General features: G+C 39.9%; 1 protein-coding gene across 1 annotated transcript in view; it reads right to left on the bottom strand.

The window, feature by feature from the left end:
* Positions 1-8,430: 8,430 nt before the first annotated feature.
* Positions 8,431-17,289, bottom strand: part of LOC139739206 (glycogen debranching enzyme-like) — a 58,851-nt gene continuing 49,992 nt past the window's right edge. The window contains exons 20-27 of the mRNA XM_071649820.1: positions 16,438-16,663; positions 15,588-15,699; positions 14,656-14,791; positions 14,106-14,218; positions 12,822-13,024; positions 11,882-11,979; positions 10,328-10,415; positions 8,431-9,148 (exon numbers count right to left, since the gene is read on the bottom strand). Coding sequence (XP_071505921.1) covers positions 8,870-9,148; positions 10,328-10,415; positions 11,882-11,979; positions 12,822-13,024; positions 14,106-14,218; positions 14,656-14,791; positions 15,588-15,699; positions 16,438-16,663 — 1,255 coding nt within the window. The 3' untranslated portion in view covers positions 8,431-8,869. The remainder of the gene's footprint in view (positions 9,149-10,327; positions 10,416-11,881; positions 11,980-12,821; positions 13,025-14,105; positions 14,219-14,655; positions 14,792-15,587; positions 15,700-16,437; positions 16,664-17,289) is intronic.

The raw sequence follows: 17,289 nt of genomic DNA, 5'->3' as shown, positions 1-17,289 counted from the left end.
TCGCTCGCTCGCATTTAATCGTTATGCAATTCTAATGATGTTACTGTCAGTAATTGCCAGCAGTTGCGCCCGGTGCGCCCCCTCCCCTTAATTTCTAAAGCGAAAAAATATACCTACAAACGGCAGTTTGAGGACTGTAAAATGTCAAAATTTTCAAGCTCGCTTGCTTCGCTCGCTCGCATTTAATCGTTATGCAATTCTCCTAATGTTGCTGTCAGTAATTGGCAGCAGTTGCGCCCGGTGCGCACCCTCCCCTTAATTTCTAAAGCGAAAAAATATAGCTACAAACGGCAGTTTGGGGACTGTAAAATGTCAAAATTTTCAAGCTCGCTCGCTTTGCTCGCTCGCATTTTATCGTTATGCAATTCTCCTGATGTTGCTGTCAGTAATTGCCAGCAGTTGCGCCCGGTGCGCCCCCTCCCCTTAATTTCTAAAGCGAAAAAATATAGCTACAAACGGCAGTTTTGGGACTGTAAAATGTCAAAATTTTCAAGCTCGCTCGCTTCGCTCGCTCGCATTTAATCGTTATGCAATTCTCCTGATGTTGCTGTCAGTAATTACCAGCAGTGCACCCCCTCCCCTTACTTTCTAAAGCGAAAAAATATAGCTACAAACGGCAGTTTTGGGACTGTAAAATGTCAAAATTTTCAAGCTCGCTCGCTTCGCTCGCTCGCATTTAATCGTTATGCAATTCTCCTGATGTTGCTGTCAGTAATTACCAGCAGTGCGCCCCCTCCCCTTAATTTCTAAAGCGAAAAAATATAGCTACAAACGGCAGTTTTGGGACTTAAAATGTCAAAATTTTCAAGCTCGCTCGCTTCGCTCGCTCGCATTTAGTCGTTATGCCATTCTCCTGATGTTACTGCCAGCAACTGCCAGCAGTTGCACCCGGTGCAACCCCCTTAATTTCCAAAGCAAATACATATAATATATACATATTTTATTATATATAGCTACAAACGGCAGTTTGGGGACTGTAAAATGTCAAAATTTTCAAGCTCGCTCGCTCCACTTGCTCGCATTTAATTGTAGGCCTACAGTTATGCAATTCTGATGTTGCTTCCATGAGGTGCGCCCCCCCCCCCCCCCCAATGTCTTGACCCACGGTACGCCACTGAACACCCCCCTCAAAAAAATCCTGGGTACGCCTATGTCTGAGACACAATCACGTCACATCTACCGTAGATCGTGAAAGATCGAATTACTCGTACTGTAGTCCTATGGCCTACACTGTACTTACTATACACATAGCGTAACATGCATTCAAATGCAAGCGGCGGTGGCCGGCTACATGTATTTGTATATTGCGCGCGAGCTAGCTATCTAGCTGTAGCGCTGTGCTGAATCAGGATCGTCGCCTTCACAAAAAAAAAAAGAAAAAAAAAAAGAAGAAGAAAATGACACTTGTTTTCATCAAACCTAAATTTAATTTCCTGGTATGAAAGTGATATTTTGAAAAATTGTATGCAAAACAATTTCAACTAATTGATAAATGAAATTTGTTTGTATAAACACAGAATTTTAGAAGAAACGATATTTTAGTTAATTCGTTATTGACCAATCACAGACGTTTTTACTTCATATTTCAGGTCATCTCGTATATATCTCGGCCAATCACGGTGCAGTTTATAAAAACTTCGGGGAATCCCCCTCTTGCCGTCCAATATTTTAAATATTGGTCGCCTCGGCAAAAAATATTGGTCGAGTTCAACAAACTTTCTAAGTGGGTCGGAGGTTATGAGGTTCGTCGACAAAATAACACTTGTATTTGGGCTCTAAAAATCCTCTGTATGGATAATAATGTGAAATATTGCCTCAACCAGAACACCCGACATGGAGAGCTCCCCAGTCGTTCAGCAGTCATGGAAATGTTAAAAGGAAATAAAACCCAAATATATGTTTGGATTGAATGAATACGGCAATATTCATAGAACACGTCAGAGAAGTTTGACAGAAATTAGGCAGTCCATTCAAAAGCTGTATGAACTTTTAAAAGTTTCAGCACCGCCATTGGTGGTTGAGAAGACTACAACAGTTTGTGACATCACGCAAGGAGGATATAGGGAAAATATGAATAGAATTCTGCAACATTTATTTTTAAATGAAAAGTACACTTGACCTCCTATTGATACTGAGCTATATGTAATGTAATTCCCTGTTTTTTGGTGTGTTTGTTTTTAATGAAGTTGAGCGCTTTATCATCATGCCGGAAAAATGAAAATAATTATGCTGGATTTTCATGACATTTTCCTTACATTGTTGTCCAAGCATCACCATAATAATATATGTTGTAGTTATCCAGCACTGGCAGCACCAAAACTTAACTAAAAACTCAACATTGAACAGATTGTCCTATTTTCCTCACACTTCACTGATGTGTTCTCCAAATGTCGCTGCATTTATTCAATCATAATATATGTGGGTTTTATTCTTCAAGGAATGTGATATAAATGTAGTGTCACACACACACACACACACACACATACACACACACACACACACACACACACACACACAATGCACACATGCACACACACAAAGGAGACACAGAATTCCATGGTTCATCTATAACTGTCCAACCATCTTTTATTGCAGTCTGCAGATGCAACATTACTGACAAAATAAAATATATGGCTGTATTTGGAGACATGTTAATCTGTAGAAACATGAACACTTGGGTGACAACTTCTTTACCAAAACACGTAATAAACATTAGGGATTAACAACACATCAGACTCCCAAGGTAAAAGTCTAGTTTACACGACAGTTTACACAATATCCTAATTCAATCACCATAAATAATAGTTTCCCCTTTTACAAAAATATAGGCAAGTGTACTGCAGTTGTGAGAAGAAATACTGGTTTCAACATAGCGCAGTTATTAATACAAAACAGTATTTTCATTTGTAGTCAGCATTGTAAGCCCCCCCCCAAAAAAAAAAAACAACAACAACAACAACAACAACAACGAATGAAGAAGCTAACCATTAATGTGTCTGAATGGAAGTGGTAAGTGTGATCCACAAAATGGCCACCCAACTGGGTGATCCCCAGGCAGTGGAGAGAGTGTTGTGAAAGTGCAGGTTGGATTCAAGTGATCAGGGTCACGGTATGTTACCAAAGTGAAAAGTATTGATATGTTTGTATTTTTCCCCGATAGGCGATTTTTAGAGGTATCATCATGGCCACGCGATTTCAACTGACCACACAATACATGTATATGATGCTAAATATCACCTTGGCTTGCCTGCTCAAGGGTTTTGACATCATGAAGTATGTTTTCCTAAAGAGGGGCTTGTATGTACAATACAGTGTAAGCTGTTATTTTCATGAGGGTTTAAGTTTTGCGAATTTCGCGAATCACAGTTGGAACGCAAATTTAACAACACACAAAAATGTCGTCATGCACTAGGGTAATAGCACATCTACAATAGCCTCGATGTCAATTCGCGAAAACAACACCTCGCGAAAATGTCTGTCACCTCATTTGCAAAAATATCTGTACACAAAAATAACAGCTTATACAGTAAATTGAAATGTTACTGATATTTTCACAAATGGAAAGAAAACCAACTATGAAATATTCCATGTATTCATCAGACCTCATCACACACAGCCTGGGCATGATTTTGTGTCTTTTTTTTCGGGGGGGGGGGGGGGGGGGAGGGGGTTGTAAGCAGTTCTTCTTAGCATTCATGGTTTGGCATAATTCAATTTTTCCTTTGGCTTTCACCATTTCTTGTCTTGTTATACCAGGCAGTTAGATTTCAAGCAGTTTCAGCAGATGGGATGATTTCGTTATTATAGTTCAGCTGATGCCTTGCAGGACTACGATTATATCGAAGCTCAAAAAATTATTTATTCCATACATTTGGAACACAGTACCACAATTACACCATAGCATCAAATCTATCATGTACAGCACAAATTACATGTCTCCACTTGATATTCATGATTTCATTTCTGTCACTGCAGCCACAATGTAAAAATTTGAACTGCACTGTACTATGACCTACAATATGTAGCTGCTCTGCAATATTGCCATAATCAATATGAAGTGCCCCCTGACCATGGCACTTTCCTGATACAAGCTTTGCCTGATCATGCTGAACAACATAGTACTGACTATACATGCAAAGACATCATAACCAGTTCTTTTATTTTCCATTCCTTCAGGATGGTTGGAAACAAATAATTTATGAATAATCAGCAGCTACATAAATACCCATAATTAATTCTGCTCTTTACCTCTGACTTACAATGAATGTACATGTATTATCTCATGCAATTGATCAGGACAACACAGCACAGACTTTAATTTCGTAGAGATTAATACTTTAGGCTCTATTAGCTTACTTCAGCGACTAAACCATATGAGAACACAGAAAAGAACTGTGATCTATGGGTTAACTTTTTAAATTTTGAAATCAACCTGCATTCTTGCATAGAGAAGCATGGTATAACGATAAATTCTCTCTTTGTCTCCCTTAAAGATTTTTCAATACAATCTAACAGTTTGCTGGAAAACAATCAAATCATGCAACAACTAGATAGAACAACCCAGTGCCACAATTAACTACAGGCAACACAAAGTAAGAAAGTCCTTTTAACGTCAAGGTAAGCACACATCTAAGGGAAGACACATCCATTTCTTCTGTGGTGTTACTGACTAAAGGGCCTATCTCGCTGGAGACATCCCCATGACTTCAATGACTGATCGATCACTGCAACTCAAAGACCAAGAAACGAAGTCCAACAAGACATCTCCAAACAAGGTGACGACTTATTCGCCCAGAATTCTAGGGGACGTTGCTGTGACATCGCCAAGATGTCTCAGAGACATATCTCCTCAATCGAGGAAAAGTCTCTGCAAGTTTGCTATTAGACACCTTGAAGGCATCATGGAAAAAATTAGGCCCTGTATTTTTACTGCAACTAGAGAGACATCACAATGATGTCTCCAATGATGTCTCCAAGACCAGTTGGGGATTGTAACGTCTCCTAAAAAACGAACATATGTGTTCAATTTTCTTGCAACTCGCTGGAGACCAAGCTAGTCTAGGAGACACCGTAAGGACTGCAGAAAATGCAAACAGTCTATAGTCTGCAGTCTGATTTTAATTTTTTTTTTTTCACAAGACCACTAGGGAAGCAGTTCATGCTCATGAGCAAACAAACACTGGACCAACAACTTTTTGAGTCCCCTTCAAAAAAACAGACAATGAGGATAAAGTGCTTTGTCTAGGGGCACACCCTCTGCAGCCATCGGACTTGAACCAGGGACCATCATGATTGAATGTCCATGTTCTTATCCACTGAGCTACAATGGCTCTTCAATATTGCGTCTTTGTCATTCTGTGTTTATTTTTTACTGAAATCCACCAGCTCGTTGTATATGTCTCTGTCTTTTCTTGTAGAGATTGCTTTTACTTCCCTGCAGGTTCTGATTTTTAGGTTGCAGTGGAGCAACGAAGACCTAGAGCCAGCAGTTGCCACCATAACAAAGAGTCACAGAGCCCTCTACATCAATAGCTACACAGCTGATTGCAATCTCCCAAATTGCTTGCAGTGGTTTTCCCGATACCATAGCCTGTATTCTGACATGATGACTTATCATTTGCTGGCTTTCTTCAGAGGTGCCATCTGACATTTGCAATACACATAATTCAATGGATGGGGCTACAGTATATGAAATGTGCATACAAACCCACGCACACAACCAGACAAATACATCTGTTTTCGGGGGTACAACAGGGGAAGCTCTTTCAAAATAATCAGGCTTACTATTTGAAGGTTCTTCAGATAGAACAACCTGTTCTATTCACGACTGTGTTGTAATTGGACAATTATCCATAATAGAATATCATAAGTACTCTGGTATCTATTACTGCTAAAACATCCCTTTCCACACATTTCTATCCTTTGACTTAATTACCTCACTTTGAGTTGTTAGTCACTATAAAACTACATTTCCTGTATCTATGATACAATATACATTGTATATATCTTTATAGCACATGTGCATGCATGCAACATTTACATCCAACATATTCATGATATCATTCATTGTGCACCTGATAGAATTAAAAATACATTGGCTGTGACACATATTGGCTATAATTCAGAATATAACTTGATATTTTCAGCTCTATGTTGGAAATAGTTACAAAAAAGGGGAAAAACTCTTTGGACAGAATTACATTATAATCTGACATAAATAATGATGAAGCAGATCCTACAGTAATCAAATGATTGGATGACAGCCTACACATGACCAGGCATCTGTATTGCCTAACACATAATTTTGCTGATTACTGGTCATTTCTTAGCATTTTCATGTCGCAATGGAGACCGGGTGAGATTTCATCGTTTTATGTACTCACAAAAATGCCTGACACAGAATTTAAAATGCCTACATTTGATTTGAAATTCCTTTGATGACAAGGATCTGCTCCATCACTTTATAAAACAAATAACGCACATAATTTTCTTTGGGCAATAGTATAATTACCCACACTCCGTATCTTCGAAACAGTCCAAATACCCTCTGCTGTCGCCTTGGGCGTGTTGGACTGTTCCAACGGTACCTTGTGTGGGTAATTCTTACAAATGCCCAAACAGATGTGTATTATTTGTATAAAATACACACACATTTGACATGTTTCAAGTTTGTTTTACTGAGAGAAAATCAAGATCTCTGCTAAAAACACATACATCAACCTGCATGAGCCATGACACATCAACACAAGTGTTCAAATATACTTTGTATTCTTCTTCTTTTTTTTTCCAATTTTCATACTGTATATACATACAAAATGTGGTAAGAACTATATGAATAAATACTACAGATTGTCTGTTCATCTGGATGATTCCAAATCCACTCAGCACAGGTTTCTCTTGTAGAATGAAAGCATAATATCAATACATCAAATTCTTTTCAATTTTGGCATCAGTTTCCAACACCAGGTGATTACACATCCATTGTATAATAATTATCTATAAAATCAAATATCTGATAACTCTATCAAAATATACTTCAACAATGTAGCACTGACAGAGATGACACATACCAGTTGGAAGCTATTTGGTTACAAAACAACCATTTTTTCAAGCAAAAGTCTTGATGGTCTTGCCAAGTACACATGGCTTCAAAGCAAGAGACCATTACATCTGCATGATCCCACCGGGTGGATCTGGTGTGCAATGTCTGCCATGATGGGCTTTCAAATCTATTCACTAGCTTTCATGCAATGGCAGCCATCTCATAAACCATTAACATCACGCATCTGACATACAGTGTATTATGTAGTAGCCTATCAAAACAACTGATAGAAAAAAAAAAAAAACTCATGCATTGATCACAACAAATAAAGCAGAAACACTTTCTTTGCATATATTTCCAAATGAGCATAAATATCTTACACTATATGAATAATAATATTCATCTAATTTTATCATAATTATGGTGCTTTCCCAGAGATGCTGATTAGAGTTTCCATGTGGCCGTCCACCCAAAATACTATGTTGGGATATACATACTGCTCTTTAATATCCTTAGCAACCCAATGCTACATCGGCCACTGCTCCTTTTTTTGTACGTAACTTTCCTTATTTCAGGTACGATTTTCACATACTAAAATATATTGAAATGAATGAGTCATTTGCACCAAATGCATTAATGGCATCATTTTGTCACATTTCACATGTAAAAAAATACCTCCCACCACATCACACCAGCATAAAAAGGCAAATAGATACAACAGTCTTCGACATTTTTGACTGGTATCAAAATACTTTCATTTCATAAATTATCATGCAATTTGATTAGTTGCACATGAAATCTGGATAGCTAGTAGAAAATATGCTTAAGAAAAAAAAGAAAACAAGAATTTTACAAGTTGTCATCGATGTTAGTCAGAATTTCAGGTCACAGGGTATCTTTGCTGCACTTAACGGAAATGTTTTGCTTGACATAGAGAATACATAATTCAGTCAATTCAAGTGTTTACAAGTATGATTCACTATGCCATGCTTGACAAGAATTTTGAAAAAGTTCAGATGAAAGTATATCTTAGAAAAGACTAAAAACTAATAACTCCTGCAAATCAAATTAACAGTGATTTACAATGAACACTGCAGGCTGCAGAAATTATTTCAGTCTTCACCAGGGATAAAAACACAACTGGGCATGAGTGTGGGATAGATTGCAGTAGTCAGTTTTTCAGAGTAGGAGGAGATAAAATGCAATCACTGGCATATATGGTTGAAAAAGAAAACACTATCAAGTTTCAAGAGGGCAGAGTTCACCGACAAAATGCAATCAGACGTATATAGATACACGTCATCATCATGTGTACTGAGCAATAGAATGAACAATGCAAAAATGCAATGCAACCAGCAGGGGATATTTCAGGTGAAATGGCACCACAATCGGGCGTTCATAACGTAGCTAAAATCTAAGAGGTAGTAGCTCATATTTGCACACCCTCTGAACATAAAATAGATCTGCGCTACCTTGAACAACTTTTGAAACTTGAGCAGCACCTGTGAAACTTTGAACAGACCCTACTTTTCCCTAATAATATCAGAAAGATGGCAGCTTCTTGGTTATTTTCTTCTAAATTTGTTCTGTTCTGCTGCTGACATTATTCTTTCATTTCAAGATGAAGACAAAAAAAAAATCAGTCAATCACATGTGACTTTTACAATGGGCAATAATTTAATATGTTGTCATGAACTCAAACAATGTGACTTTTACATATCATGTACTCTTCATCATGCTTATCGTTGTTTTAGTTGCTAATCCCCTTCTATACATGTAGCTTCCACACCCAGGAAGTTGTGCATGTCTCCACAGCGCACTGTGTGATCACTGTTTGAGTGCCTGGTCCAGGTCCCACATGAGTTCCAGCAGACAGCCCATGGACCAGGCCTGGGTCGGGCAGCCGTCCTTGCAGACCGCCCCGTTCTTGTTGGTCAGCTCGGGGAGGCCCCTCCACGGTGACGCCTCGATGTCCACGTGGTGCCTCACCAGCGTCTTGCGGATGAACAGCACCGTTTCCTCGAAGAGGTCTGTCGGCGCGGTCGGAAGGGCGCGGGAGAAGTGAAGCTTGGCCCGGAGGAAGTACCCTATGGGCCACACCCATTCCTGGAATCACAAGAAGATGACAATGATGGTGACAAGATTGATGAGATTATAGACCAGTGGGAGTGGGGCTGGGGCTGGGGCTGGTATCCTAGCATACCCAGTGCCATACATAAAGAGAATCTGGACAACTACTAAATTGGACGCCATGTCATTACTCAGCATATTACACATTTGAGAGTTAGCGTGTACGCTCATACATAATAATGAAAGCAATCCAAATAAGGGGTAGTGAATAATGGACACTGCGTATGAGCTCACTTTAGTAACAACATGGCTCCACGAAGATCACAGGACCAGTTTTGACCAATCACAGGCTTCAAAACTCATAGGGCAAAAAAACTGAGTCGGCCAGACTCTCTTTATATACGGCACTGAGTATACCACACCCGTGATGCACTCCAGTTAAATCTGAGGATTCTCTTGAGGGGTTGTCTGGTATTATTTCTGATGAGACCCCAACCAAGAGGACAATTTGAGATAACAAATATCTTCACTTCAGTGAGATAACCAAGTACGCCCTAAAAGGTGGCAGTCTGTCTGAAACTTTCCATAGGAGGCGGAGTAGAAGCCCATTATTAGTTGTTGTCCGATTCTCGCGACTGTATTAATTATACAAGGTGAAGCCCTGTAGGCCTAACAACAAGGGGGTAAGGCACTATTATGACAAACACCTATTACATGATTCTATCACAATTATTTACATGTACTATGGCACAGGCCAGCCTGACCATAATGCAATAGATGAGTACACAGATAATTCTGTGCAACAGTAACTTCAAAAAAAGAAATAAAGCAACGAACAAACAAAGAAAGGAACAAACAAAAGAAATAAAGCATAGCATGGAGAATGCATCTCTCACTACCTAATCCTATCATCACATCACCCAAGATGATACTGATTCAGTAGTATTTCCCCCGAGTATAGATGAGGTTCCAATGATGTCACCAAGCCATGCTGAGGGGCAAAAACTGCATATGGGGGCTCCCATACGCGTGGGCAAGTGCATAATAGTTACATACCACATCCCATGATAGGCAGGCAGGTACGCGGTATGTGTACCACACGCTAGAGCTGTGCACCTAATGCCCGCGTGATTAGTTTTTGCCCTTCAGGCAACATGTCACTTGATGTCACGGAACCTCGTCTATAGACACAGTCACAAATAAAATTTGACTTACAGGCCCCTGATGGTAGTTCCAACCTCTGGCTATCTTCTTGTTTGGACCATCGTAGCTGTTGTCGTAGTTACCATCGTAGGCCCAGTCACTGTGGAGCAACATGCAATACAACCACATCAGTCGTAAAAAAAAGAAATATCAAACCAAAGCCTCACATCAATGCTACATTCTCTGTTTGATTCAGACACTCACAGAGTCTCCAAAAGCAAAAGAGATTATACAAAATACTACGAAAACCTACAAAAAGTGGAAACTGACAGGAAAAAGAGGTTGATTGACATCCATATCTCATTAAAGGAGACCTATGTAGTTGCTGTCTTCAAATTATAGCCAAAGAAAGGTATTACTCTCAAATAGTGGAAAAAAGAAACAAACAAGAAATGCATTCTTTGGAGGTTAAGTCCATTTTATAAAATGGGTTCAAGAACGTAGCCAATAGGAAGCGCTGAAATGAGTCACGTGGGCTTTGATTACTTTAGTACCATTGCACTGCAGTACCAGTGCGCACTCAATCAGTTGTTACAAGTGCGTCGCGCACTACTATACGCGCTGTCAATCCTGTAAACAACTTCTAGTTCGGGCTGCCGGCCGGCCTTTCTTGTGTGCATGTGGCGTACGTATACAGTACTCTTATATGTACAGTACTTATGTGCGGGATTTCCGAGTGCGACGTGACGTGCTTGACTCGACTCTCTCGAGCGAGTGCTACATGTAGCTGACTGGGAATGGTATTGACCCACAAAGGTACAATGTACGTGAAAAATGCTGTTAGTTTTCGACCCATTTTATAAAACAAATGATGCACAGGATTATTTCGTGGCGTTAGTGGAGATGCAGCTCACTCTCGGGTATTTACAATGTAGTGCATGTTTCACAATTGTAAATACCCTCGAGTGCGCTACGCCTCCACTAACGCACTCTATCCTGTGCATCATTTGTATAATAGCAAAATATTTCAGGCATGATTACGCAATAATGATATCGAGTGGTAATCCAAAAAGCATGCTTGCTAAAGCTTATCCCTCCAGTACTACCCCATTGTTGTAGTGTAGAGGACACACCTTGTAACATTGGTGGAATTTCACTTGCCCGCACTGTACACTTTCTGTCAGATAACCCCAGCAATTTTCTGGCAAGTCCCCTGGCAGCTACCCTTCATAACTCTTCTGCCCAGCACGCAAAAACGCATGATGCATGCAATCTTATACAGACAAGTAACAATTCTTACACAACCAAAGTGCAAACACACTCAACTTTTGTCTGTGTGCATCTCCGTCTGTCACATTGCTAGCTTTGCTGTCTACCTCCTCTATGGCTACAGATCACGTTACATTGAAAAAGTTCTCCCATTCTGATACAGCAACTTTTATACATAGAAACAACAAATGAGGGACCACTCTGCATATTGTATCTGATGCAGTCACAAGAACTTTGTGAGCCTGCAGTACATGCAGCATCATAGACAGAAGTTGCCAGGTATGGGCGTTGTGACAGGAGGATATGGCGCTTGGGCTGAATGTGTCGTCAAACTCGTCTGCTCAATGGGTAACGTACCTTGAGTCCAGCGTCTTCATGCCCAGTGGCCCCAGAAGGTGTTTCTGCACCATGTCTAAAGCGGTCCAAGCATTGCTAGGAGTAAACAATTCAGGGGCCTGTAAAAAAAGAGAAAAAATTGAAGTTCACATCAATTTTTAATTCGGTCTATTTCCCTGCATCTTTCAGGCAGTCTGTTTTGGGGTAATGAAATCATTTTTTTTTTTTTTTCTCATCAACTTTCTTTCCATACTGAAATTTTAAATTTTGAATCAACACTAGATTCTCTCTGAATAACTCTTACCACTGCCATACGACAAATAAGAACAAATACTTTAATGATCACTTCTGTCGTATATCAAGGGGATAATGACATCCACTGAGCATCATTCTACCACATGCATATTCACTGTCAAACAACAAAGTCGCATTTCTCTTAGCAGGCCTATGACGCTTTACAAACTGCATAAAAACTAACAAAACTTGAGAAACAAGTTAATAGAAAAAAAAAAAGCATTTGCTCATTCCTCCCTTCAGTCTGGTGTGCGAAGTGTATGATGTCAGTCCAATAAAACATTGGATGGTCTGTACAAAAGGAAAGGGGTATAAAATATATATTGACCAAACTTGGTAGATACTGCCCTCCTTTGAAGCATAATGGTTGACTCATGCAATATACTCATGCAAGATCTATCCCATCTGCCCTTGCAGGATTCCCTTTCATATCTTATAGCAGTTTGCAATATTATTGGTGACATAGGATAATTATAGTAGTTTCCATGGCAGCAACTCATGGACAGCCATGCAGGTGCAAGCTTTCCGGTTGTTACCATAGCAACTGTAAATACAGGAACAGAAAACAACACTCTGTTTGACAGTACTGCAAGACACAGGTGCTCAGATCAAGAGAGGTAGGACAGAGCACCAAGAACTGGAGGAATGCTCTACAAGAGGAACTGACCGCAACCATGGCGATTGGGAAGTTGGGCCTCAGCTGGTAGTCGGCCCAAAACTGGGAGGCACCAACGCTGTCCTTGTAAATGCCACGCCGGTTGATGAGCTTGTTGGCAGCTTTGTTGGCGTCCGCCGCGATCCAGAAGTTCTTCTCGAAGTTGGCCTGAATCATGCGATCCCACTCCGCGTATGTCTTGTGGGACTGTTTGCCTGTTGGGGCAAAGTTGGGGTTTGGGGGGGGGATGGAGGGGGAAAGATGTTATATGAGTTAAAAGCCCTTTTATGACCTCTCTGTCCAATGCTACCAACATTGTGTGCAAAGGGATTGCTCATGTTAATGTCATGGTTACCCAAAGTGATGAAACATAGCAGTGGCAATACTTTTCCCATAGAGTCTACAGAACTTCCCTTCACAAGCTTTCATGATCTAAGAAATGGTTTGTAGTCCAAACACATTTTTCTTGAAGCATACTGCGCTGATGTTTTAAAGTTTCCTCTTGTGTATGAACGTCTGGTCTGTATGCTTGGTGGTATCTAAGTCGTGAAGTCCACTATCTCAAAACTCAGTATTTTTAGGGGACAGAATTCCAATTATTTCAAGAGGTATTGTTCACCATTGGAAACAGTGATTTAAAAAATGTTCGACTTATGACATTTGATGCATATGTATAGGTCAGTTGTACCACAAAACATCCTACCATAGAAAACTTTTGTAATAAAGCCTAAAATATAAGGAGATATCACTATTTTCTCAGTAAACCATAACTGTAGACCTTTTATTCTAGAAACAACTTTATTATAAGTATTGTTCACATTCTGCATATTTAACAAAATACTTTACACTGATTATACTGCTTAACATGTTTACATTGTTTGTTTCTATCCCTAACTCACATTTTAGAACTGTTTTCACCCGTTGAGGACAGTTTGATTTTGCCTCAACACGCATTTCCCATACACACTTGCCTGAGTATACTCAGGACTCATCCTTAACGGGTTAAAGCACTAAAGCACAGATTTTGTCTCATCTGCAAATGGTAAATAGTGCCTTTAAGGTTTGATGATACTTTAAGTTGGACAAATCAAAAATCACTTGAAAATACTAAATGAGGAAATCAATGTTGAACAACTTTTGAAGGCTTATAAGGCAACAGGTACATGTAACGTTAGACTATTTTTATTTGTACAGCTGTATCAACACTGTTTGTATGAATACATATATCAACATTTGTTATGTGTTGGTGTCTTACATTGAAATCATACATGGAGTATATTCATTGACTTGAAATACCTTCTATCCTCACAGTCACCCCATCATGGGGAAACTTCCCCTCCTTATGAAGAGCTGCCAGCCACCTGACAGCTGCCTTGCAGAGGCCCACTATCTCAACCGGTGACCCGTCTCTGAAATATCAGTGAACAGTATGAAGAGAGAAAGATATAGAGTATTAAAGTGATACTGTAGATGATCAGGCAACACAACATTTTTTTAACCGATTCGCAAAAGGAATCTGCTAATGAGATAGAACAAGGTGAAAAGGCAAGACAGAGTTTTACATGTAAAATAAGTTCAGATGAAGGAGCTGAAGGCCTTCACTATTAATAGTGTCATTGTAAATTGCATTCTATATCGTTGTATCACTCAAAGCGTACTCACCTTCTGTTATATATACCGCATACAATGATGAAATTGATTGATAAATTAAAAATAGAATCAAATTCTATTGATACTTCAGTTTAAAATTTACAACATTTACCATGACAATCCACAACATGTACTGCAGTGATATCTTCACCTCACAATTACACTCTCTCTGTGTGACAGGGTGCAAACATTGTACCTTGGAGTTGCAGGATGCCCTCTGTTGCCGGCGACGTCCGACTCGCCCATCTTGTCCATCCACGTCCCACAATTCCACTCACTTCCTCCGAAGGGAAAGCCAGTGGTGTGATCCACACCGATGGTCACGTTGAACCCTGCAGCACACACGACGTACGCAACAAAACATGTACACATTGCTGAAAACATTAGCTCTGAAGGAATTTCACACATCTTAATTTTTCATAAATCTAAGTCTTTATTTCTTGCAGTGAAAAGTTCCCATTCCCTTTCTTGTTGCTGGGATATGTTTAGCAATGATTACTCTCTCTGCCTCCTGGAGTAGTCGCTGGGGCGACAAGACCTCGCATCTACAAAATGTCAAATGTTCGGGAGAGCAAAAAAATATGCCAGCCAAAGCACTACATCAAATGGGATAGTCTTTCTTTTGACATACCATGGTGGCTTAATTTTGGAGGCAAGACAGCTAAGATTTAAACAGGACATCACACAACTGATTATCTGACCATTAATAAAAAAAAAAGTCATTTTCACCAAAATTTGAGATACAAGGACTTGCCACCCAAGCAACAATATGCATTGTGTGTTCATTTAGATGTTTTTGAAAATTGAAATTTTGCATAATCCCTGCAATATTTGGCTGTTATCATTCACCTTATTTTACTGCACAAATTGTTCAAGAGTTCCCAACTACAGAGGGCAGCACAGTAAGTTAACCAAACCTTGAACAGTTCAGAACTTTTGAACGGATGGAACGGTATTCCTAAAACCTTTACCAAGTGTTTCGCTAATCATTAAGCACTCATTCCATCCCCATTCTTAACCCGTTGAGAACCAACTGATTTTGCTTTAGCACGCGTATCCTATAGACACCTGCCCGAGTATTCTTGGAGCTAGTCTTCAACGGGTTAATGGGATGACACACAGCCGCACCTTGGTCAGACATGTTCCTGTCCAGACCCTGTCCAGCATGCCTCTCCCTGTAGCTGACCCCCTCAGCGTGCCTCTGCATTGCCTCCTGGATTACCTCACTCAACTTTTGCTCCTGTAGACAAACAGACAAACAAACAAACAAACAAACAAACAAACATGACCTTCGGAGATGTGCCGCAGTTAAACAGCAAACTCAACAACAATGATGTCACAAAAGATAATATTAATGACAATGGAGCCCACTGGTTTATATGCATATTAACATTTATTGTATAGACTGTGCTGATTTTAAGCACATAGAGTCAAACCTGTCTAAAGCACCGTCTATAGCGACCACCTGCCGTATGCAACCACTAAACACAATTCCCCCCAAGAGAAAAAACATTTTCACAATCCTGTCTAACAGACACTTTTTGTCTCCCTTGGGGTGGCCGCTATAGACAGGTTTGACTGTATATAGAATACCAACATCACTAAAACAACAACAAAAAAAGTACAGTTTTGATATGTAAGATGGGATATATGTACTCATTGAGGCACTATTCTGGCTGAGAAAATAAGACTATAGACTCTCAAGCACGAGGTCTCCAGTTTGGGTCCATTGATGATAAAGACAGTCATGTTCTCTACAGCCAGCACTTTACTCACATCGCCAAGGCTTTCTGAAGTGACTTCAAACCCCTGGTCACCTTCATGCTGGCTAATAAATGTTGGATTTATCTAAAAGTTTCAATATGTGAAAAGAGAGTAAATCCGAAGTGAAACTGTCATGATTGTCATTCTAATGTTACTACAGGAATAAAGCATAGGTTGCAGGATTAACATCCAATCATATCTACAGTCATCTCACCGTAAAGCCAGGAGGAAGGGGCTCTGAGTTGTCGGTCGGGAAGATCCGGGAGACCGGGCAGTCCAGGATGGCCAGGCCGTTGCTCACCGTCTTGGTGTAGAGCTGGATGCAGTAGAGCCAGAACCAGATCGCATCCCGGCAGTTGAAGCGGGCGTGGTCGCCCCCGCCCAGGAGATTGGGAATGAGGCCGTGCCTCAGGGTGGCAGCAAAGGCCAGGATGAGATGTCTGCAAGAAAATGAACATCATTCAATAATGATAATGATGATGATAATGATGATGATAATAATCATCATTGTCATTATCATCATCATAATATCATCATCATCAGAATACTTCTGGCTTTCCTTTTTAACTATTAACAGCACTATTGCCTGTATCATCTTTATTTTCCCTCCTTAAATGCATAAGACATGTTGTACACACACTGCACTATTACAAACTTATTACATACTTGCACGCACAGCAGAGTATTAACCCGTTGAGGACGGTTTGATTTTGCTACAACACGCATTTCCCATAGACGACTGCCCGAGTATACTCGGGACTTGCCCTCAATGGGTTAAGGAGCAATTCTATTCAGGCGAAATGCAAATACCAACCAACATTTGCATCTGCCCGTAAAAACTGTAAGGAAGCTACATATCATTCTCAATCTAATCTAGACTACTGTAAAGTAAGAAATATTCTTGGCATAAAACTTTTGTGAATTAACACTGGTATTCCATGCATATTATACACTTTGTAGTATAGACAAGATTTTCATGTGCATTTCGATTCGTGGATTTAAAATGCATATGCAAAACTCGTGGTTTTACGGTATTACATTACCATTCATACGTGCCAATAGTAAT

The sequence above is a fragment of the Diadema antillarum genome, unplaced genomic scaffold, assembly GCF_040938485.1.
Source record: "Diadema antillarum isolate AM-2024a unplaced genomic scaffold, OU_Dant_1.0 seq00000788_RagTag, whole genome shotgun sequence".
Lineage (NCBI taxonomy): Eukaryota > Metazoa > Echinodermata > Echinoidea > Diadematoida > Diadematidae > Diadema > Diadema antillarum.
The sequence above is the reverse complement of the archived record's forward strand: the minus strand, read 5'-3'. Positions and strand labels throughout refer to the sequence as shown.